Source organism: Salmo salar, chromosome 13 (assembly GCF_965601325.2).
Source record: "Salmo salar chromosome 13, fSalSal1, whole genome shotgun sequence".
NCBI classification, from domain to species: Eukaryota; Metazoa; Chordata; class Actinopteri; order Salmoniformes; family Salmonidae; genus Salmo; species Salmo salar.
This window is the reverse complement of record NC_138303.1, coordinates 5,172,203-5,196,313: the sequence shown is the minus strand read 5'-3', so window position 1 is coordinate 5,196,313 and position 24,111 is coordinate 5,172,203. Positions and strand designations below refer to the sequence as shown.

The 24,111-nt window shown below is 43.6% G+C and overlaps 1 protein-coding gene across 1 annotated transcript in view; it reads left to right on the top strand.

The window, feature by feature from the left end:
- Positions 1-21,031, top strand: part of LOC106593983 (plexin-B3-like) — a 157,743-nt gene extending 136,712 nt beyond the window's left edge. Inside the window, exons 5-7 of the mRNA XM_045692794.2 lie at positions 14,544-14,619; positions 17,364-17,438; positions 19,011-21,031. Coding sequence (XP_045548750.1) covers positions 14,544-14,619; positions 17,364-17,438; positions 19,011-19,115 — 256 coding nt within the window. The 3' untranslated portion in view covers positions 19,116-21,031. The remainder of the gene's footprint in view (positions 1-14,543; positions 14,620-17,363; positions 17,439-19,010) is intronic.
- Positions 21,032-24,111: the final 3,080 nt, after the last annotated feature.

Below are 24,111 nucleotides of genomic sequence, written 5' to 3'. Positions count from 1 at the left end.
GATCTGTGGGTATTGTTCCAGGTATTATAGTGTATTCTGTGGGTATTGTTCCAGGTATTACAGTGTTCTGTGTGTAATGTTCCAGGTATTACAGTGTTCTGTGGGTAATGTTCCAGGTATTACAGTGTGTTCTGTGGGTATTGTTCATGGTATTGCAGTTTGTTCTGTGGGTATTGTTCCAGGTAGTACAGTGTTCTGTGGGTAATGTTCCAGGTATTACAGTGTTCTGTGGGTATTGTTCGAGGTATTATAGTGTTCTGTGGGTATTGTTCCAGGTATTACAGTGTGTTGTTCCAGGTATTACGGTGTTCTGTGGGTGTTGTTCCAGGTATTACAGTGTTCTGTGGGTGTTGTTCCAGGTATTACAGTGTTCTGTGGCTATTGTTCTAGGTATTACAGTGTGTTCTGTGGGTATTTTTCCAGGTATTACAGCGTTCTGTGGCAGTTGTTCCAGGTATTACAGTGTTCTGTGCGTGTTGTTCCAGGTATTATAGTGTGTTCTGTGGGTATTGTTCCAGGTATTACAGTGTTCTGTGGGTGTTGTTCCAGGTATTATAGTGTGTTCTGTGGGTATTGTTCCAGGTATTACAGTGTTCTGTGGGTGTTGTTCCAGGTATTATAGTGTGTTCTGTGGGTATTGTTCCAGGTATTATAGTGTGTTCTGTGGGTATTGTTCCAGGTATTATAGTGTGTTGTTCAAGGTATTACAGTGTTCTGTGGGTGTTGTTCCAGGTATTATAGTGTGTTCTGTGGGTGTTGTTCCAGGTATTATAGTGTGTTCTGTGGGTATTGTTCCAGGTATTACATTGTGTTCTGTGGGTATTGTTCCAGGTATTACAGTGTTCTGTGGGTATTGTTCCAGGTATTACAGTGTTCTGTGGGTATTGTTCCAGGTATTACAGTGTTCTGTGGGTATTGTTCCAGGTATTACAGTGTTCTGTGGGTGTTGTTCCAGGTATTACAGTGTTCTGTGGGTGTTGTTCCAGGTATTACAGTGTTCTGTGGGTGTTGTTCCAGGTATTACAGTGTGTTCTGTGTGTATTGTTCCAGGTATACAGTGTGTTGTTCCAGGTATTACAGTGTGTTCTGTGGGTGTTGTTCCAGGTATTACAGTGTTCTGTGGGTATTGTTCCAGGTATTACAGTGTTCTGTGGGTGTTGTTCCAGGTATTATAGTGTGTTCTGTGGGTGTTGTTCCAGGTATTATAGTGTGTTCTGTGGGTATTGTTCCAGGTATTACAGTGTTCTGTGGGTGTTGTTCCAGGTATTATAGTGTGTTCTGTGGGTATTGTTCCAGGTATTATAGTGTGTTCTGTGGGTATTGTTCCAGGTATTATAGTGTGTTCTGTGGGTATTGTTCCAGGTATTACAGTGTGTTCTGTGGGTATTGTTCCAGGTATTATAGTGTTCTGTGGGTGGTGTTTCAGGTATTACAGTGTGTTCTGTGGGTATTGTTCCAGGTATTACAGTGTGTTCTGTTGGTATTGTTCCAGGTATTACAGTGTGTTCTGTGGGTATTATTCAAGGTAGTACAGTGTTCTGTGGGTAATGTTCCAGGTATTACAGTGTTCTGTGGGTAATGTTCCAGGTATTACAGTGTTCTGTGGGTATTGTTCCAGGTATTATAGTGTTCTGTGGGTATTGTTCCAGGTATTACAGTGTGTTGTTCCAGGTATTACAGTGTTCTGTGGGTATTGTTCCAGGTATTACAGTGTGTTCTGTTGGTATTGTTCCAGGTATTACAGTGTGTTCTGTGGGTATTATTCAAGGTAGTACAGTGTTCTGTGGGTAATGTTCCAGGTATTACAGTGTTCTGTGGGTATTGTTCCAGGTATTATAGTGTTCTGTGGGTATTGTTCCAGGTATTACAGTGTGTTGTTCCAGGTATTACAGTGTTCTGTGGGTATTGTTCCAGGTATTACAGTGTTCTGTGGGTGTTGTTCCAGGTATTATAGTGTTCTGTGGGTGTTGTTACAGGTATTACAGTGTTCTGTGGGTATTGTTCCAGGTGTTACAGTGTGTTCTGTGGGTAATGTTCCAGGTATTACAGTGTTCTGTGGGTATTGTTCCAGGTATTACAGTGTGTTCTGTGGGTAATGTTCCAGGTATTACAGTGTTCTGTGGGTATTGTTCCAGGTATTACAGTGTTCTGTGGGTATTGTTCCAGGTATTACAGTGTTCTGTGGGTGTTGTTCCAGGTATTATAGTGTTCTGTGGGTGTTGTTACAGGTATTACAGTGTTCTGTGGGTATTGTTCCAGGTGTTACAGTGTGTTCTGTGGGTAATGTTCCAGGTATTACAGTGTTCTGTGGGTATTGTTCCAGGTATTACAGTGTGTTCTGTGGGTAATGTTCCAGGTATTACAGTGTTCTGTGGGTATTGTTCCAGGTATTACAGTGTTCTGTGGGTATTGTTCCAGGTATTACAGTGTTCTGTGGGTGTTGTTCCAGGTATTACAGTGTTCTGTGGGTATTGTTCCAGGTATTACAGTGTGTTATGTGGGTAATGTTCCAGGTGTTACAGTGTTATGTGGGTAATGTTCCAGGTATTACAGTGTTCTTTGGGTATTGTTCCAGGTATTACAGTGTGTTCTGTGGGTATTGTTCCAGGTATTACAGTGTTCTGTGGGTGTTGTTCCAGGTATTACAGTGTGTTCTGTGGGTGTTGTTCCAGGTATTACAGTGTGTTCTGTGGGTATTGTTCCAGGTATTACAGTGTGTTCTGTGGGTGTTGTTCCAGGTATTATAGTGTTCTGTGGGTATTGTTCCAGGTATTACAGTGTTCTGTGGGTGTTGTTCCAGGTATTACAGTGTGTTCTGTGGGTGTTGTTCCAGGTATTATAGTGTGTTCTGTAAGTATTGTTCCAGGTATTATAGTGTTCTGTGGGTATTGTTCCAGGTATTACAGTGTGTTGTTCCAGGTATTACAGTGTTCTGTTGTTATTGTCCCAGGTATTACAGTGTTCTGTGGGTGTTGTTCCAGGTATTATAGTGTGTTCTGTGGGTGGTGTTCCAGGTATTACAGTGTTATGTGGGTAATGTTCCAGGTATTACAGTGTTCTGTGGGTATTGTTCCAGGTATTACAGTGTGTTCTGTGGGTATTGTTCCAGGTATTACAGTGTTCTGTGGGTGTTGTTTCAGGTATTACAGTGTGTTCTGTGGGTATTGTTCCAGGTATTACAGTGTGTTCTGTGGGTGTTGTTCCAGGTATTATAGTGTTCTGTGGGTATTGTTCCAGGTATTACAGTGTTCTGTGGGTGTTGTTCCAGGTATTATAATGTGTTCTCTGGGTATTGTTCCAGGTATTATAGTGTGTTCTGTGGGTATTGTTCCAGGTATTATAGTGTGTTCTGTGGGTATTGTTCCAGGTATTACAGTGTGTTCTGTGGGTATTGTTCCAGGTATTATAGTGTGTTGTTCCAGGTATTACAGTGTGTTCTGTGGGTATTGTTCCAGGTATTACAGTGTGTTCTGTTAGTATTGTTCCAGGTGTTACAGTGTGTTCTGTGGGTATTGTTCAAGGTAGTACAGTGTTCTGTGGGTAATGTTCCAGGTATTACAGTGTTCTGTGGGTAATGTTCCAGGTATTACAGTGTTCTGTGAGTATTGTTCCAGGTATTACAGTGTGTTCTGTAGGTATTGTTCCAGGTAGTACAGTGTTCTGTGGGTAATGTTCCAGGTATTACAGTGTTCTGTGGGTATTGTTCCAGGTATTACAGTGTTCTGTGGGTGTTGTTCCAGGTATTACAGTATTCTGTGGGTATTGTTCCAGGTATTACAGTGTGTTCTGTGGGTAATGTTCCAGGTATTACAGTGTTCTGTGTGTAGTGTTCCAGGTGTTACAGTGTTCTGTGGGTATTGTTCCAGTTATTACAGTGTTCTGTGGGTGTTGTTCCAGGTATTATAGTGTGATCTGTGGGTATTGTTCCAGGTATTATAGTGTATTCTGTGGGTATTGTTCCAGGTATTACAGTGTTCTGTGTGTAATGTTCCAGGTATTACAGTGTTCTGTGGGTAATGTTCCAGGTATCACAGTGTGTTCTGTGGGTATTGTTCATGGTATTGCAGTGTGTTCTGTGGGTATTGTTCCAGGTAGTACAGTGTTCTGTGGGTAATGTTCCAGGTATTACAGTGTTCTGTGGGTATTGTTCCAGGTATTATAGTGTTCTGTGGGTATTGTTCCAGGTATTACAGTGTGTTGTTCCAGGTATTACGGTGTTCTGTGGGTGTTGTTCCAGGTATTACGGTGTTCTGTGGGTGTTGTTCCAGGTATTACAGTGTTCTGTGGCTATTGTTCTAGGTATTACAGTGTGTTCTGTGGGTATTGTTCCAGGTATTACAGTGTTCTGTGGGTATTGTTCCAGGTATTACAGTGTTCTGTGGGTGTTGTTCCAGGTATTACAGTGTTCTGTGGGTGTTGTTCCAGGTATTACAGTGTGTTCTGTGGGTAATGTTCCAGGTATTACAGTGTTCTGTGGGTAATGTTCCAGGTATTACAGTGTTCTGTGGGTAATGTTCCAGGTATTACAGTGTTCTGTGGGTAATGTTCCAGGTATTACAGTGTGTTCTGTGGGTATTGTTCCAGGTATTACAGTGTTCTGTGGGTGTTGTTCCAGGTATTATAGTGTTCTGTGGGTATTGTTCCAGATATTATAGTGTTCTGTGGGTATTGTTCCAGGTATTACAGTGTGTTCTGTGTGTATTGTTCCAGGTATACAGTGTGTTGTTCCAGGTATTACAGTGTGTTCTGTGGGTGTTGTTCCAGGTATTACAGTGTTCTGTGGATATTGTTCCAGGTATTACAGTGTTCTGTGGGTATTGTTCCAGGTATTACAGTGTTCTGTGGGTGTTGTTCCAGGTATTATAGTGTGTTCTGTGGGTGTTGTTCCAGGTATTATAGTGTGTTCTGTGGGTATTGTTCCAGGTATTACAGTGTTCTGTGGGTGTTGTTCCAGGTATTATAGTGTGTTCTGTGGGTATTGTTCCAGGTATTATAGTGTGTTCTGTGGGTATTGTTCCAGGTATTATAGTGTGTTCTGTGGGTATTGTTCCAGGTATTACAGTGTGTTCTGTGGGTATTGTTCCAGGTATTATAGTGTTCTGTGGGTGGTGTTTCAGGTATTACAGTGTGTTCTGTGGGTATTGTTCCAGGTATTACAGTGTGTTCTGTTGGTATTGTTCCAGGTATTACAGTGTGTTCTGTGGGTATTATTCAAGGTAGTACAGTGTTCTGTGGGTAATGTTCCAGGTATTACAGTGTTCTGTGGGTAATGTTCCAGGTATTACAGTGTTCTGTGGGTATTGTTCCAGGTATTATATTGTTCTGTGGGTATTGTTCCAGGTATTACAGTGTGTTGTTCCAGGTATTACAGTGTTCTGTGGGTATTGTTCCAGGTATTACAGTGTGTTATGTTGGTATTGTTCCAGGTATTACAGTGTGTTCTGTGGGTATTATTCAAGGTAGTACAGTGTTCTGTGGGTGTTGTTCCAGGTATTATAATGTGTTCTCTGGGTATTGTTCCAGGTATTATAGTGTGTTCTGTGGGTATTGTTCCAGGTATTATAGTGTGTTCTGTGGGTATTGTTCCAGGTATTACAGTGTGTTCTGTGGGTATTGTTCCAGGTATTATAGTGTGTTGTTCCAGGTATTACAGTGTGTTCTGTGGGTATTGTTCCAGGTATTACAGTGTGTTCTGTTAGTATTGTTCCAGGTGTTACAGTGTGTTCTGTGGGTATTGTTCAAGGTAGTACAGTGTTCTGTGGGTAATGTTCCAGGTATTACAGTGTTCTGTGGGTAATGTTCCAGGTATTACAGTGTTCTGTGAGTATTGTTCCAGGTATTACAGTGTGTTCTGTAGGTATTGTTCCAGGTAGTACAGTGTTCTGTGGGTAATGTTCCAGGTATTACAGTGTTCTGTGGGTATTGTTCCAGGTATTACAGTGTTCTGTGGGTGTTGTTCCAGGTATTACAGTATTCTGTGGGTATTGTTCCAGGTATTACAGTGTGTTCTGTGGGTAATGTTCCAGGTATTACAGTGTTCTGTGTGTAGTGTTCCAGGTGTTACAGTGTTCTGTGGGTATTGTTCCAGTTATTACAGTGTTCTGTGGGTGTTGTTCCAGGTATTATAGTGTGATCTGTGGGTATTGTTCCAGGTATTATAGTGTATTCTGTGGGTATTGTTCCAGGTATTACAGTGTTCTGTGTGTAATGTTCCAGGTATTACAGTGTTCTGTGGGTAATGTTCCAGGTATCACAGTGTGTTCTGTGGGTATTGTTCATGGTATTGCAGTGTGTTCTGTGGGTATTGTTCCAGGTAGTACAGTGTTCTGTGGGTAATGTTCCAGGTATTACAGTGTTCTGTGGGTATTGTTCCAGGTATTATAGTGTTCTGTGGGTATTGTTCCAGGTATTACAGTGTGTTGTTCCAGGTATTACGGTGTTCTGTGGGTGTTGTTCCAGGTATTACGGTGTTCTGTGGGTGTTGTTCCAGGTATTACAGTGTTCTGTGGCTATTGTTCTAGGTATTACAGTGTGTTCTGTGGGTATTGTTCCAGGTATTACAGTGTTCTGTGGGTATTGTTCCAGGTATTACAGTGTTCTGTGGGTGTTGTTCCAGGTATTACAGTGTTCTGTGGGTGTTGTTCCAGGTATTACAGTGTGTTCTGTGGGTAATGTTCCAGGTATTACAGTGTTCTGTGGGTAATGTTCCAGGTATTACAGTGTTCTGTGGGTAATGTTCCAGGTATTACAGTGTTCTGTGGGTAATGTTCCAGGTATTACAGTGTGTTCTGTGGGTATTGTTCCAGGTATTACAGTGTTCTGTGGGTGTTGTTCCAGGTATTATAGTGTTCTGTGGGTATTGTTCCAGATATTATAGTGTTCTGTGGGTATTGTTCCAGGTATTACAGTGTGTTCTGTGTGTATTGTTCCAGGTATACAGTGTGTTGTTCCAGGTATTACAGTGTGTTCTGTGGGTGTTGTTCCAGGTATTACAGTGTTCTGTGGATATTGTTCCAGGTATTACAGTGTTCTGTGGGTATTGTTCCAGGTATTACAGTGTTCTGTGGGTGTTGTTCCAGGTATTATAGTGTGTTCTGTGGGTGTTGTTCCAGGTATTATAGTGTGTTCTGTGGGTATTGTTCCAGGTATTACAGTGTTCTGTGGGTGTTGTTCCAGGTATTATAGTGTGTTCTGTGGGTATTGTTCCAGGTATTATAGTGTGTTCTGTGGGTATTGTTCCAGGTATTATAGTGTGTTCTGTGGGTATTGTTCCAGGTATTACAGTGTGTTCTGTGGGTATTGTTCCAGGTATTATAGTGTTCTGTGGGTGGTGTTTCAGGTATTACAGTGTGTTCTGTGGGTATTGTTCCAGGTATTACAGTGTGTTCTGTTGGTATTGTTCCAGGTATTACAGTGTGTTCTGTGGGTATTATTCAAGGTAGTACAGTGTTCTGTGGGTAATGTTCCAGGTATTACAGTGTTCTGTGGGTAATGTTCCAGGTATTACAGTGTTCTGTGGGTATTGTTCCAGGTATTATATTGTTCTGTGGGTATTGTTCCAGGTATTACAGTGTGTTGTTCCAGGTATTACAGTGTTCTGTGGGTATTGTTCCAGGTATTACAGTGTGTTCTGTTGGTATTGTTCCAGGTATTACAGTGTGTTCTGTGGGTATTATTCAAGGTAGTACAGTGTTCTGTGGGTAATGTTCCAGGTATTACAGTGTTCTGTGGGTAATGTTCCAGGTATTACAGTGTTCTGTGGGTATTGTTCCAGGTATTATATTGTTCTGTGGGTATTGTTCCAGGTATTACAGTGTGTTGTTCCAGGTATTACAGTGTTCTGTGGGTATTGTTCCAGGTATTACAGTGTGTTCTGTTGGTATTGTTCCAGGTATTACAGTGTGTTCTGTGGGTATTATTCAAGGTAGTACAGTGTTCTGTGGGTAATGTTCGAGGTATTACAGTGTTCTGTGGGTATTGTTCCAGGTATTATAGTGTTCTGTGGGTATTGTTCCAGGTATTACAGTGTGTTGTTCCAGGTATTACAGTGTTCTGTGGGTATTGTTCCAGGTATTACAGTGTGTTCTGTGGGTATTGTTCCAGATATTACAGTGTTCTGTGGGTGTTGTTCCAGGTATTATAGTGTTCTGTGGGTATTGTTCCAGGTATTACAGTGTGTTCTGTGGGTATTGTTCCAGGTATTACAGCGTTCTGTGGCAGTTGTTCCAGGTATTACAGTGTTCTGTGGGTGTTGTTCCAGGTATTATAGTGTTCTGTGGGTATTGTTCCAGGTATATCAGTGTTTTCTGTGGGTATTGTTCCAGGTATTACAGTGTTGTTCCAGGTATTACAGTGTGTTCTGTGGGTAATGTTCCAGGTATTACAGTGTTCTGTGGGTATTGTTCCAGGTATTACAGTGTTCTGTGGGTGTTGTTCCAGGTATTATAGTGTGATCTGTGGGTATTGTTCCAGGTATTATACTGTATTCTGTGGGTATTGTTCCAGGTATTACAGTGTTCTGTGTGTAATGTTCCAGGTATTACAGTGTTCTGTGTGTAATGTTCCAGGTATTACAGTGTTCTGTGGGTGTTGTTCCAGGTATTATAGTGTTGTTCCAGGTATTACAGTGTGTTCTGTGGGTAATGTTCCAGGTATTACAGTGTTCTGTGGGTGTTGTTCCAGGTATTATAGTGTTCTGTGGGTATTGTTCCAGGTATATCAGTGTTTTCTGTGGGTATTGTTCCAGGTATTACAGTGTTGTTCCAGGTATTACAGTGTGTTCTGTGGGTAATGTTCCAGGTATTACAGTGTTCTGTGGGTATTGTTCCAGGTATTACAGTGTTCTGTGGGTGTTGTTCCAGGTATTATAGTGTGATCTGTGGGTATTGTTCCAGGTATTATACTGTATTCTGTGGGTATTGTTCCAGGTATTACAGTGTTCTGTGTGTAATGTTCCAGGTATTACAGTGTTCTGTGTGTAATGTTCCAGGTATTACAGTGTTCTGTGGGTGTTGTTCCAGGTATTATAGTGTTGTTCCAGGTATTACAGTGTGTTCTGTGGGTAATGTTCCAGGTATTACAGTGTTCTGTGGGTGTTGTTCCAGGTATTATAGTGTTCTGTGGGTATTGTTCCAGGTATATCAGTGTTTTCTGTGGGTATTGTTCCAGGTATTACAGTGTTGTTCCAGGTATTACAGTGTGTTCTGTGGGTAATGTTCCAGGTATTACAGTGTTCTGTGGGTATTGTTCCAGGTATTACAGTGTTCTGTGGGTGTTGTTCCAGGTATTATAGTGTGATCTGTGGGTATTGTTCCAGGTATTATACTGTATTCTGTGGGTATTGTTCCAGGTATTACAGTGTTCTGTGTGTAATGTTCCAGGTATTACAGTGTTCTGTGTGTAATGTTCCAGGTATTACAGTGTTCTGTGGGTGTTGTTCCAGGTATTATAGTGTGATCTGTGGGTATTGTTCCAGGTATTATAGTGTATTCTGTGGGTATTGTTCCAGGTATTACAGTGTTCTGTGTGTAATGTTCCAGGTATTACAGTGTTCTGTGGGTCATGTTCCAGGTATTACAGTGTGTTCTGTGGGTATTGTTCATGGTATTGCAGTGTGTTCTGTGGGTATTGTTCCAGGTAGTACAGTGTTCTGTGGGTAATGTTCCAGGTATTACAGTGTTCTGTGGGTATTGTTCCAGGTATTATAGTGTTCTGTGGGTATTGTTCCAGGTATTACAGTGTGTTGTTCCAGGTATTACAGTGTTCTGTGGCTATTGTTCTAGGTATTACAGTGTGTTCTGTGGGTATTTTTCCAGGTATAACAGCGTTCTGTGGCAGTTGTTCCAGGTATTACAGTGTTCTGTGCGTGTTGTTCCAGGTATTATAGTGTGTTCTGTGGGTATTGTTCCAGGTATTACAGTGTGTTGTTCCAGGTATTACAGTGTTCTGTGGGTATTGTTCCAGGTATTACAGTGTGTTCTGTTGGTATTGTTCCAGGTATTACAGTGTGTTCTGTGGGTATTGTTCCAGGTATTACAGTGTTCTGTGGGTATTGTTCCAGGTATTATAGAGTTCTGTGGGTATTGTTCCAGGTATTACAGTGTGTTGTTCTAGGTATTACAGTGTTCGGTGGGTATTGTTCCAGGTATTACAGTGTGTTCTGTGGGTATTGTTCCAGGTATTACAGTGTTCTGTGGGTGTTGTTCCAGGTATTATAGTGTTCTGTGGGTGTTGTTACAGGTATTACAGTGTTCTGTGGGTATTGTTCCAGGTATTACAGTGTTGTTCCAGGTATTACAGTGTGTTCTGTGGGTAATGTTCCAGGTTTTACATTGTGTTCTGTGGGTATTGTTCCAGGTATTACAGTGTTCTGTGGGTATTGTTCCAGGTATTACAGTGTTCTGTGGGTATTGTTCCAGGTATTACAATGTGTTCTGTGTGTATTGTTCCAGGTATACAGTGTGTTGTTCCAGGTATTACAGTGTGTTCTGTGGGTGTTGTTCCAGGTATTACAGTGTTCTGTGGGTAATGTTCCAGGTATTACAGTGTTCTGTGGGTAATGTTCCAGGTATTACAGTGTTCTGTGGGTATTGTTCCAGGTATTATAGTGTTCTGTGGGTATTGTTCCAGGTATTACAGTGTGTTGTTCCAGGTATTACAGTGTTCTGTGGGTATTGTTCCAGGTATTACAGTGTGTTCTGTTGGTATTGTTCCAGGTATTACAGTGTGTTCTATGGGTATTATTCAAGGTAGTACAGTGTTCTGTGGGTAATGTTCCAGGTATTACAGTGTTCTGTGGGTATTGTTCCAGGTATTATAGTGTTCTGTGGGTATTGTTCCAGGTATTACAGTGTTATGTTCCAGGTATTACAGTGTTCTGTGGGTATTGTTCCAGGTATTACAGTGTGTTCTGTGGGTATTGTTCCAGATATTACAGTGTTCTGTGGGTGTTGTTCCAGGTATTATAGTGTTCTGTGGGTGTTGTTACAGGTATTGCAGTGTTCTGTGGGTATTGTTCCAGGTATTACAGTGTGTTCTGTGGGTATTGTTCCAGGTATTACAGCGTTCTGTGGCAGTTGTTCCAGGTATTACAGTGTTCTGTGGGTGTTGTTCCAGGTATTATAGTGTTCTGTGGGTATTGTTCCAGGTATATCAGTGTTTTCTGTGGGTATTGTTCCAGGTATTACAGTGTTGTTCCAGGTATTACAGTGTGTTCTGTGGGTAATGTTCCAGCTATTACAGTGTTCTGTGGGTATTGTTCCAGGTATTACAGTGTTCTGTGGGTGTTGTTCCAGGTATTATAGTGTGATCTGTGGGTATTGTTCCAGGTATTATAGTGTATTCTGTGGGTATTGTTCCAGGTATTACAGTGTTCTGTGTGTAATGTTCCAGGTATTACAGTGTTCTGTGTGTAATGTTCCAGGTATTACAGTGTTCTGTGGGTGTTGTTCCAGGTATTATAGTGTGATCTGTGGGTATTGTTCCAGGTATTATAGTGTATTCTGTGGGTATTGTTCCAGGTATTACAGTGTTCTGTGTGTAATGTTCCAGGTATTACAGTGTTCTGTGGGTAATGTTCCAGGTATTACAGTGTGTTCTGTGGGTATTGTTCATGGTTTTGCAGTGTGTTCTGTGGGTATTGTTCCAGGTAGTACAGTGTTCTGTGGGTAATGTTCCAGGTATTACAGTGTTCTGTGGGTATTGTTCCAGGTATTATAGTGTTCTGTGGGTATTGTTCCAGGTATTACAGTGTGTTGTTCCAGGTATTACAGTGTTCTGTGGGTGTTGTTCCAGGTATTACAGTGTTCTGTGTGTAATGTTCCAGGTATTACAGTGTTCTGTGTGTAATGTTCCAGGTATTACAGTGTTCTGTGGGTAATGTTCCAGGTATTACAGTGTTCTGTGGGTATTGTTCCAGGTATTATAGTGTTCTGTGGGTATTGTTCCAGGTATTACAGTGTGTTGTTCCAGGTATTACAGTGTTCTGTGGGTGTTGTTCCAGGTATTACAGTGTTTTGTGGATGTTGTTCCAGGTATTACAGTGTTCTATGGCTATTGTTCTAGGTATTACAGTGTGTTCTGTGGGTATTTTTCCAGGTATTACAGCGTTCTGTGGCAGTTGTTCCAGGTATTACAGTGTTCTGTGCGTGTTGTTCCAGGTATTACAGTGTGTTCTGTGGGTATTGTTCCAGGTATTACAGCGTTCTGTGGCAGTTGTTCCAGGTATTACAGTGTTCTGTGGGTGTTGTTCCAGGTATTATAGTGTTCTGTGGGTATTGTTCCAGGTATATCAGTGTTTTCTGTGGGTATTGTTCCAGGTATTACAGTGTTGTTCCAGGTATTACAGTGTGTTCTGTGGGTAATGTTCCAGGTATTACAGTGTTCTGTGGGTATTGTTCCAGGTATTACAGTGTTCTGTGGGTGTTGTTCCAGGTATTATAGTGTGATCTGTGGGTATTGTTCCAGGTATTATAGTGTATTCTGTGGGTATTGTTCCAGGTATTACAGTGTTCTGTGTGTAATGTTCCAGGTATTACAGTGTTCTGTGTGTAATGTTCCAGGTATTACAGTGTTCTGTGGGTGTTGTTCCAGGTATTATAGTGTGATCTGTGGGTATTGTTCCAGGTATTATAGTGTATTCAGTGGGTATTGTTCCAGGTATTACAGTGTTCTGTGTGTAATGTTCCAGGTATTACAGTGTTCTGTGGGTAATGTTCCAGGTATTACAGTGTGTTCTGTGGGTATTGTTCATGGTTTTGCAGTGTGTTCTGTGGGTATTGTTCCAGGTATTATAGTGTTCTGTGGGTATTGTTCCAGGTATTACAGTGTGTTGTTCCAGCTATTACAGTGTTCTGTGGGTGTTGTTCCAGGTATTACAGTGTTCTGTGTGTAATGTTCCAGGTATTACAGTGTTCTGTGTGTAATGTTCCAGGTATTACAGTGTTCTGTGGGTAATGTTCCAGGTATTACAGTGTTCTGTGGGTATTGTTCCAGGTATTATAGTGTTCTGTGGGTATTGTTCCAGGTATTACAGTGTGTTGTTCCAGGTATTACAGTGTTCTGTGGGTGTTGTTCCAGGTATTACAGTGTTTTGTGGATGTTGTTCCAGGTATTACAGTGTTCTGTGGCTATTGTTCTAGGTATTACAGTGTGTTCTGTGGGTATTTTTCCAGGTATTACAGCGTTCTGTGGCAGTTGTTCCAGGTATTACAGTGTTCTGTGCGTGTTGTTCCAGGTATTATAGTGTGTTCTGTGGGTATTGTTCCAGGTATTACAGTGTGTTGTTCCAGGTATTACAGTGTTCTGTGGGTATTGTTCCAGGTATTACAGTGTGTTCTGTTGGTATTGTTCCAGGTATTACAGTGTGTTCTGTGGGTATTGTTCCAGGTATTACAGTGTTCTGTGGGTATTGTTCCAGGTATTATAGAGTTCTGTGGGTATTGTTCCAGGTATAACAGTGTGTTGTTCCAGGTATTACAGTGTTCTGTGGGTATTGTTCCAGGTATTACAGTGTGTTCTGTGGGTATTGTTCCAGGTATTACAGCGTTCTGTGGCAGTTGTTCCAGGTATTACAGTGTTCTGTGGGTGTTGTTCCAGGTATTACATTGTTCTGTGGGTATTGTTCCAGGTATTACAGTGTTGTTCCAGGTATTACAGTGTGTTCTGTGGGTAATGTTCCAGGTTTTACATTGTGTTCTGTGGGTATTGTTCCAGGTATTACAGTGTTCTGTGGGTATTGTTCCAGGTATTACAGTGTTCTGTGGGTATTGTTCCAGGTATTTCAGTGTGTTGTTCCAGGTATTACAGTGTTCTGTGGGTATTGTTCCAGGTATTACAGTGTGTTCTGTGGGTATTGTTCCAGGTATTACAGTGTTCTGTGGGTATTGTTCCAGGTATTACAGTGTTCTGTGGGTGTTGTTCCAGGTATTATAGTGTTCTGTGGGTGTTGTTACAGGTATTACAGTGTTCTGTGGGTGGTGTTCCAGGTATTACAGTGTGTTCTGTTGGTATTGTTCCAGGTATTACAGTGTTCTGTGGGTAATGTTCCAGGTATTACAGTGTGTTCTGTGGGTATTGTTCCAGATATTACAGTGTGTTCTGTGGGTATTGTTCCAGGTAGTACAGTGTTCTGTGGGTAATGTTCCAGGTATTACAGTGTGTTGTTCCAGGTATTACAGTGTGTTCTGTGGGTATTGTTCCAGGTATTATAGTGTGTTGTTCCAGGTATTACAGTGTTCTGTGGGTGTTGTTCCAGGTATTACAGTGTTCTGTGGGTATTGTTCCAGGTATTACAATGTGTTCTGTGGGTATTGTTTCAGGTATTACAGTGTGTTCTGTGGGTATTGTTCCAGGTATTACAGTGTTCTGTGGGTATTGTTCCAGGTATTATAGTGTTCTGTGGGTGTTGTTCCAGGTATTATAGTGTTCTGTGGGTATTGTTCCAGGTATTACAGTGTGTTCTGTGGGTATTGTTCCAGGTATTACAGTGTGTTCTGTGGGTATTGTTCCAGGTATTACAGTGTGTTCCGTGGGTATTGTTCCAGGTACTACAGTGACATCCACAGTGCAGCGTCTGGCTGTTACCAAGAGATGAACTCTACTCTAACAGAGTTGTCTGGGGTGAGTGGATTTAAACCCTACTTTAGTCTACTCCCCTCTACTCTGCTCCCCTCTACTCTGCTCCCCTCCACTCTACTCTACTCCCCTCTATTCTGCTCTACTCCCCTCTATTTTGCTCTGCTCCCCTCTATTCTGCTCTACTCCCCTCTATTCTGCTCTGCTCCCCTCTATTCTGCTCTGCTCCCCTCTATTCTGCTCTGCTCCCCTCTATTCTGCTCTGCTCCCCTCTACTCTGCTCTGCTCCCCTCTACTCTGCTCCCCTCTACTCTGCTCTCCTCTACTCTGCTCTCCTCTACTCTGCTCCCCTCTATTCTGCTCAGCTCCCATCTATTCTGCTCTGCTCCCCTCTATTCTGCTCTGCTCCCCTCTATTCTGCTCTGCTCCACTCTATTCTGCTCCACTCCACTCTGCTCCACTCTACTCTGCTCCCCTCTACTCTGCTCTGCTCCCCTCTATTCTGCTCTGCTCCCCTCTATTCTGCTCTGCTCCCCTCTATTCTGCTCTGCTCCCCTCTATTCTGCTCTCCTCCCCTCTATTCTACTCTGCTCCCCTCGATTCTACTCTGCTCCCCTCGATTCTACTCTGCTCCCCTCTATTCTGCTCTACTCCCCTCTATTCTGCTCTACTCCCCTCTATTCTGCTCTACTCCCCTCTACTCTGCTCCCCTCTACTCTGCTCCCCTCTACTCTGCTCCCCTCTATTCTGCTCCCCTCTATTCTGCTCTGCTCTGCTCCCCTCTATTCTGCTCTGCTCCACTCTATTCTGCTCCACTCCACTCTGCTCCCCTCTACTCTGCTCTGCTCCCCTCTATTCTGCTCTGCTCCTCTCTATTCTGCTCTGCTCCCCTCTATTCTGCTCTACTCCCCTCTATTCTGCTCTACTCCCCTCTATTCTGCTCTACTCCCCTCTATTCTGCTCTACTCCCCTCTGTTCTGCTCTGCTCCCCTCTATTCTACTCTGCTCCCCTCTGCTCTGCTCCCCTCTACTCTGCTCCCCTCTACTCTGCTCCCCTCTGCTCTGCTCCCCTCTATTCTGCTCTGCTCCCCTCTATTCTGCTCTGCTCCCCTCTATTCTGCTCCACTCTATTCTGCTCCACTCTACTCTACTCTGCTCCACTCTACTCTGCTCCACTCTACTCTGCCCCCCTCTATTCTGCTCTACTCCCCTCTATTCTGCTCTGCTCCCCTCTATTCTGCTCTACTCCCCTCTATTCTGCTCTACTCCCCTCTATTCTGCTCTGCTCCCCTCTATTCTGCTCTGCTCCCCTCTATTCTACTCTCCTCCCCTCGATTCTACTCTGCTCCCCTCTATTCTGCTCTGCTCCCCTCTATTCTGCTCTGCTCCCCTCGATTCTACTCTGCTTCCCTCTATTCTACTCTGCTCTACTCCCCTCTATTCTGCTCTGCTCCCCTCTATTCTGCTCCCCTCTACTCTGCTCCACTCTACTCTGCTCTGCTCCCCTCTATTCTGCTCTGCTCCCCTCTATTCTGCTCTGCTCCCCTCTATTCTGCTCTGCTCCCCTCGATTCTACTCTGCTCCCCTCGATTCTACTCTGCTCCCCTCTATTCTACTCTGCTTCCCTCTATTCTACTCTGTTCTACTCCCCTCTATTCTGCTCTACTCCCCTCTATTCTGCTCTACTCCCCTCTATTCTGCTCTACTCCCCTCTATTCTGCTCTACTCCCCTCTGTTCTGCTCTGCTCCCCTCTGTTCTGCTCTGCTCCCCTCTACTCTGCTCCCCTCTACTCTGCTCCCCTCTACTCTGCTCCCCTCTGCTCTGCTCCCCTCTGTTCTGCTCTGCTCCCCTCTATTCTACTCTGCTCCCCTCTGCTCTGCTCCCCTCTGCTCTGCTCCCCTCTGCTCTGCTCCCCTCTGCTCTGCTCCCCTCTGCTCTGCTCCCCTCTATTCTGCTCTGCTCCCCTCTATTCTGCTCTGCTCCCCTCTATTCTGCTCTGCTCCCCTCTATTCTGCTCTGCTCCCCTCTATTCTGCTCTGCTCCCCTCTATTCTGCTCTGCTCCCCTCTATTCTGCTCTGCTCCCCTCGATTCTACTCTGCTCCCCTCTATTCTACTCTGCTCCCCTCTATTCTACTCTGCTCTACTCCCCTCTATTCTGCTCTACTCCCCTCTATTCTGCTCTACTCCCCTCTATTCTGCTCTACTCCCCTCTATTCTGCTCTACTCCCCTCTGTTCTATTCTACTCCCCTCTACTCTGCTCCCCTCTACTCTGCTCCCCTCTACTCTGCTCCCCTCTACTCTGCTCCCCTCTGCTCTGCTCCCCTCTGCTCTGCTCCCCTCTACTCTGCTCCCCTCTGCTCTGCTCCCCTCTATTCTGCTCTGCTCCCCTCTATTCTGCTCTGCTCCCCTCTATTCTGCTCTGCTCCCCTCTATTCTGCTCTGCTCCCCTCTATTCTGCTCTGCTCCACTCTATTCTGCTCCACTCTACTCTGCTCCCCTCTACTCTGCTCCCCTCTACTCTGCTCTGCTCCCCTCTATTCTGCTCTGCTCCCCTCTATTCTACTCTGCTTCCCTCTATTCTACTCTGCTCTACTCCCCTCTATTCTGCTCTACTCCCCTCTATTCTGCTCTACTCTCCTCTGTTCTATTCTACTCCCCTCTATTCTGCTCTGCTCCCCTCTATTCTGCTCTGCTCCCCTCTATTCTAGTCTGCTCCCCTCTATTCTGCCTGGGCAGTAGCAGTATTTACCCAGTAGGTTGCAGTAATGTGTATCTTTCTATTTCAGAGTTTTGCCTCAGAGATGAACAGTCTGGTGGCTCTGCACGAGCTGTACAAGTACATCAACAAGTACTATGACCAGGTACACACATATAGCGCCTTCGGAAAGTATTCAGACCACTTCACTTTTTCCACATTTTGTTTCGTTACAGCCTTATTCTAAAATGGATTAAACAAACAAACAAAAATCCTCATCAATCTACACACAATACCCCTTAATGACAAAGCAAAACATTTTTGGTTTTGTTGCAAATGTATAAAAAAAAGACATTATTTACATAAGTATTCAGACCCTTTGCTATCAGACTCTAAATTGAGCTCAGGTGCATCCTGTTTGCATTGATCATCCTTGAGATGTTTTTACAACTTATTGGAGTCCACCTGTGGTAAATTCAATTGATTGGATATGATTTGGAAAGGCACATACCTGTCTATATAAGGTCCCACAGTTGACAGTGCATGTCAGAGCAAAAACCAAGACATGAGGTCCAAGGAATTGTCCGTAGAGCTCCGAGACAGGATTGTGTCGAGGCACAGATCTGGGGAAGGGTACCAAAACATTTCTACAGCATTGAAGGTCCCTAAGAACACAGTGGCCTCCATCATTCTTAAATGGAAGAAGTTTGGAACCACCAAGACTCTTCCTAGACCTGGCCGCCCAGCCAAACTGAGCAATCCGGGGAGAAGGGCCTTGGTCAGGGAGGTGACCAAGAACCCAACGGTCACTGACAGAGCTCCAGAGTTCCTCTGTGGAGATGGGAGAACCTTGCAGAAGGACAACCATCTCTGCAGCACTCGACCAATCAGGCCTTTATGGTAGAGTGGCCAGACGGAAGCCAGTCCTCAGTAAAAGGCACATGACAGCCCGCTTGGAGTTTCCCAAAGGGCATCAAAAGACTCTCAGACCATGAGAAACAAGACTCTCTGGTCTGATGAAACCAAGATTGAACTATTTGGCCAGAATGCCAAGCGTCACGTCTGGAGGAAACCTGGCACCATTCCTACGGTGAAGCATGGTGGTGGCAGCATCATGCTGTGGGGATGTTTTTCAGCGGCAGGGACTGGGAGATTAGTCAGGATCGAGGGAAAGATGAAAGAAGCAAAGTACAGAGAGATCTTTGATGAAAATCTGCTCCAGAGCGCTCAGAACCTCAGACTGGGGGTCCTGAGCGTGTTTGCCAAATGAACTGTGGCGAACCTTCAAGTAATTTACAATTTTCTAAGTCATTTCATAAATTATACAAATTTTGCCATGGGGTGAAGAGAGTTTTAAAGCTAATTTCCTGCAATTCTACACATTTTGCCATGGGGTGGAGGCACACGTTTGCAGTTTTTAATATAATAACTGATGGTAATTCAACAATGCTTTTACTACAAGTTCAGATAGCTGGACTAATTTACCAATCTGAAAAATGTTTGCTGCCATGGGCTGATTGGGTGACTGCTGACGTTGTACCTTGTGTATTCTAGTATAACAACGGTCAACGGCATGTTGAGACCCCGACTGAGTTCCTAAAAAATAATTGAATATATTTGTCCGTGGGCAGCATGTTGCAAAGCCCTGCTGTAGGTCATTGTGTCTCTACTGTAATCTACTATATTATCTGATAGTGTCTGTCTGTCTGTCTCTGTCTGTCTGTCTGTCTGTCTGTAGATCATCGCGTCTCTGGAAGAGGATGCAGCGGGACAGAAGATGCAGCTGGCCTATCGTCTACAGCAGGTTGCCGCCCTGGTGGAGAACAAGGTCACTGACCACTAACTAGGGATGGAATGTAAAGGGCTCTGTCAGTCAAAACCCACACAGCACTATGAAGTGCCCCTGAGCTCTGACGTCATCTATAGCATGTTACTGTACAGCCCCTGAGCTCTGACGTCATCTATAGCATGTTACTGTACAGCCACTGAGCTCTGACGTCACCTATAGCATGTTACTGTACAGCCACTGAGCTCTGACGTCATCTATAGCATGTTACTGTACAGCCACTGAGCTCTGACGTCATCTATAGCATGTTACTGTACAGCCACTGATGTCTGACGTCATCTATAGCATGTTACTGTACAGCCACTGAGCTCTGACGTCATCTATAGCATGTTACTGTACAGCCACTGAGCTCTGACGTCATCTATAGCATGTTACTGTACAGCCATTGAGCTCTGACGTCATCTATAGCATGTTACTGTACAGCCCCTGAGCTCTGACGTCATCTACAGTATGTTACTGTACAGCCACTGAGCTCTGACGTCATCTATAGCATGTTACTGTACAGCCACTGCGTTCCAATTCAGGGCGTTTATCAGTATCCAAATCTGCCATTTTCAGCCCGTATCCAGGAACGAGTGTGAAGGATTAACATAATAAAAGCTGGGCCAAATGAACAGTTAGTAACAGTTAGGCTAAATATTAGATCTTACAACAGGCTTATCTAATAAACAGACCTTGGTTTCAGTGGGACTTCCTGATCTAATAAACAGACCTTGGTTTCAGTGGGACTTCCTGATATCATAAAGGATAAATCAATAAAACAGGCAGCAGACAAAGAATTCCTAGCAATAAGTCTCACAGGGATGTACTACGGAATATAAAATGAGAAACGTAAAGGACAAGAAGGCTGAAATAGTTTAAACCTGCAACACCAAGTCTCACCAGAAGAGGGGGCTGTGGTGGAGTTGAGCAGATTTGAGTCATTTTAGAAACCAGCTGCGTTTCGCAGGTTGTTACATTGAACATAGACTCTGTAAATAATGCCTATTTATAATCCATTCCCTATCCCATACCAACCAAAGCTGCCTTTTTCAACTTTTGAAACGATTTAAAGCGTATAATTGTTTTTTGAAGTCAAACAACTGGCGAACCTGTTACAGGTGGTGACCCCTGACCTATCCCGTTACAGGTGGTGACCCCTGACCTATCCCGTTACAGGTGGTGACCCCTGACCTATCCCGTTACAGGTGGTGACCCCTGACCTATCCCGTTACAGGTGGTGACCCCTGACCTATCCCGTTACAGGTGGTGACCCCTGACCTATCCCGTTACAGGTGGTGACCCCTGACCTATCCTGGTGACCCCTGACCTATCCTGGTTACAGGTGGTGACCCCTGACCTATCCCGTTACAGGTGGTGACCCCTGACCTATCCTGTTACCTGTCGGTGTGCTCTGACCCCACAGACTCAGTATTGCTATATTTACCTAACACGCTCTCGTTCCTAATGTAACCCTTAAAAGGTGGTTACTCTCTTTGGCTCTGTCTGAAATAGCGCTCTCTTCCCTGTATTTGTATATATGTTTTATTTAACTAGGCAAGTCAGTTAAGAACAATTTCTTATTTACAATGACGGCCTACCCCCGGCCAAACCCGAACGACGCTGGGACGATTGTGCGCTGCCCTATGGGATACAGCCTGGATTCAAACCAGGGACTCTTGCACTGAGATGTAGTGCCTTAGACCGCTGCGCCAGCCTATTCCCTACATGCATAGTGCACTACTTTAGACCAGAGACCTATTCCCTATATTATGCACTACTTTAGACCAGAGCCCTATGGCACCCTATTCCCTATATATTGTGCACTACTTTAGACCAGAGCCCTATGGAACCCTATTCCCTATATATTGTGCACTACTTTAGACCAGAGCCCTATGGAACCCTATTCCCTATATATTGTGCACTACTTTAGACCAGAGCCCTATGGAACCCTATTCCCTATATAGTGCACTACTTTAGACCAGAGCACTATGGAACCCTATTCCCTATATAGTGCACTACTTTAGACCAGAGCCCTATGGAACCCTATTCCCTATATATTGTGCACTACTTTAGACCAGAGCCCTATGGAACCCTATTCCCTATATAGTGCACTACTTTAGACCAGAGCCCTATGGCACCCTCTTCCCTATTGACCCTGGTCTATGGTAGTGCCCTGTATAGGGTGCCATTTTAGGTTGCACACTTTGACCCATCTCCTGGTTAGTGGACATACAGATTCTTTATGTATTAATCTGTCTTGGGTTTAATCTGTCTTGGTTAGAGATTCTTTATTAATCTGTTTTGGTTAGAGATTCTTTATGTATTAATCTGTCTTGGTTAGAGATTCTTTATGTATTAATCTGTCTTGGGTTAGAGATTCCTTATGTATTAATCTGTCTTGGGTTAGAGATCCTTTATGTATTAATCTGTCTTGGGTTAGAGATTCTTTATTAATCTGTCTTGGTTAGAGATTCTTTATTAATCTGTCTTGGGTTAGAGATTCTTTATGTATTAATCTGTCTTGGGTTAGAGATTCTTTATTATTAATCTGTCTTGGGTTAGAGATTCTTTATGTATTAATCTGTCTTGGGTTAGAGATTCTTTATTATTAATCTGTCTTGGGTTAGAGATTCTTTATGTATTAATCTGTCTTGGGTTAGAGATTCTTTATTATTAATCTGTCCTGGGTTAGAGATTCTTTATGTATTAATCTGTCTTGGGTTAGAGATTCTTTATTATTACTCTGTCCTGGGATGAATCTGTCCTGGGTTTATCTGTCTTGGGTAGTTATATTGCTGATAGTTATATTGCTGAATAGTGATCTTAATGACTTTTCCCTCCTAACACTTTGTTCTCTGTGTTTGGAGCTCCTGGACATGAGTATGTATGGCTTGATTTATTGACAGTGGTTTGCCTCCCAAATCACACCCTATACCCTTTAAAGTGAACTGCTTTTAACCAGACTAGTGCACTATATAGGAAACAGGGTGCCGTTTTTGGGACGCAAGCCGGTGTGATTTTAAAGGGTGTTTTTTTGACTGGGCTGTGTTGTATATTGTTTTGATTGGAGCGTTTTTTTTTTTTAAAGGTTTAAGTCAATTCCTTCCTAGTCATTTCTTGAAATTTGGTTGCGTTCCAGGCTGACTACATTACATATGCTGCATTGCATCAACCCATTGTTGTGCGCCACGTCATTGCTATATAATAGGATGTGGTTAGCTGTTGTGTTAAACACCTATCTAGGCAGGCATCTGCAGTGTAGTCAGCCTGGAACGCGTCCGTTGTGTCTTCCTGTTGCTAGTGAGTGTTACATTGCATGTTCTTTAACTGAACCGCTGTCTGGCTCGTAGGACTGTAGTTGTAACTGAACCGCTGTCTGGCTCGTAGGACTGTAGTTGTAACCGAACCGCTGTCTGGCTCGTAGGACTGTAGTTGTAACCGAACCGCTGTCTGGCTCGTAGGACTGTAGTTGTAACCGAACCGCTGTCTGGCTCGTAGGACTGTAGTTGTAACCGAACCGCTGTCTGGCTCATAGGACTGTAGTTGTAACCGAACCGCTGTCTGGCTCGTAGGACTGTAGTTGTAACCGAACCGCTGTCTGGCTCGTAGGACTGTAGTTGTAACCGAACCGCTGTCTGGCTCGTAGGACTGTAGTTGTAACCGAACCGCTGTCTGGCTCGTAGGACTGTAATTTTAACTGAACCGGTGTCTGGCTCGTAGGACTGTAGTTGTAACTGAACCGGTGCTCTGGCTCATAGGACTGTAGTTGTAACTGAACCGGTGTTCTGGCTCGTAGGACTGTAGTTGTAACTGAACCGGTGTTCTGGCTCGTAGGACTGTAGTTGTAACTGAACCGGTGTTCTGGCTCGTAGGACTGTAGTTGTAACTGAACCGGTGTTCTGGCTCGTAGGACTGTAGTTGTAACTGAACCGCTGTCTGGCTCGTAGGACTGTAGTTGTAACTGAACCGCTGTCTGGCTCGTAGGACTGTAGTTGTAACTGAACCGGTGTTCTGGCTCGTAGGACTGTAGTTGTAACTGAACCGCTGTCTGGCTCGTAGGACTGTAGTTGTAACTGAACCGCTGTCTGGCTCGTAGGACTGTAGTTGTAACTGAACCGCTGTCTGGCTCGTAGAACTGTAGTTGTAACTGAACCGCTGTCTGGCTCGTAGGACTGTAGTTGTAGTTTAGTGATTCTCTGCATGCATGTGTTTTTTTTATTAAATCGTCTACAATCAGAGCAGCAACGCGCTAAGGGAACCATATCTCCTACATAGTGCACCACTTTAGACCAGAGTCCTCTGGGCTTCCCAACTGGGCTTCCCAACTGGGCTTCCCAATTTTCCCTGGTCAAAAAGTAGTGCACTATGAAGGGAATGGGGTGCTTTTAGGATGTTAACTGTTTTGTTTTTCTACCGGCTGTACAATTTTTATATTCTTTCTCATTCTGGGTGGTCAACAACACACAGGTCTGGACCTATTTTAAGGAAGAGATCTCTATCAGAGGAAACTATTGTGTATCCCTTATGCCACCCTATTTCCCTATAATAGTGCACTACTTTTTGGCCTGGTCAGGCTAGGGACAATAATCCAACGTGACACTAAACAGTGGTTTGTAATGACATTGAGGAGTTGAGAGATCAGCCATATGTCTGTCACTCTGGCATGTGTATATGTACCTGTAAATACATTGTGAAGAGAATTGTTTTTATGGGGGAAAAATAAAGTTAGAATTGTAACAGGCTTTGTCTCTTTTTTGGAGGGGGTTGAGATGGTTGACTTTTTTTTTGATGGGAAATTAACTTCTATAATCCTGAGAAGAAACAATGTTTTTTTTTTGGAGTGCTTGTATGGGTCAAAACTCTCAAACTGTTGAAGAGACGAAGGTGCTCTTTGAAGAGAACAATCACAAAAACAGCGTCTCTCACTTTTTATTGATCTCTCTAAGGCTTTTGATACAGTTGATCATGTTATACTGAGACAGAGATTGTCGAGTGTAAGTCTTTCGGAGCA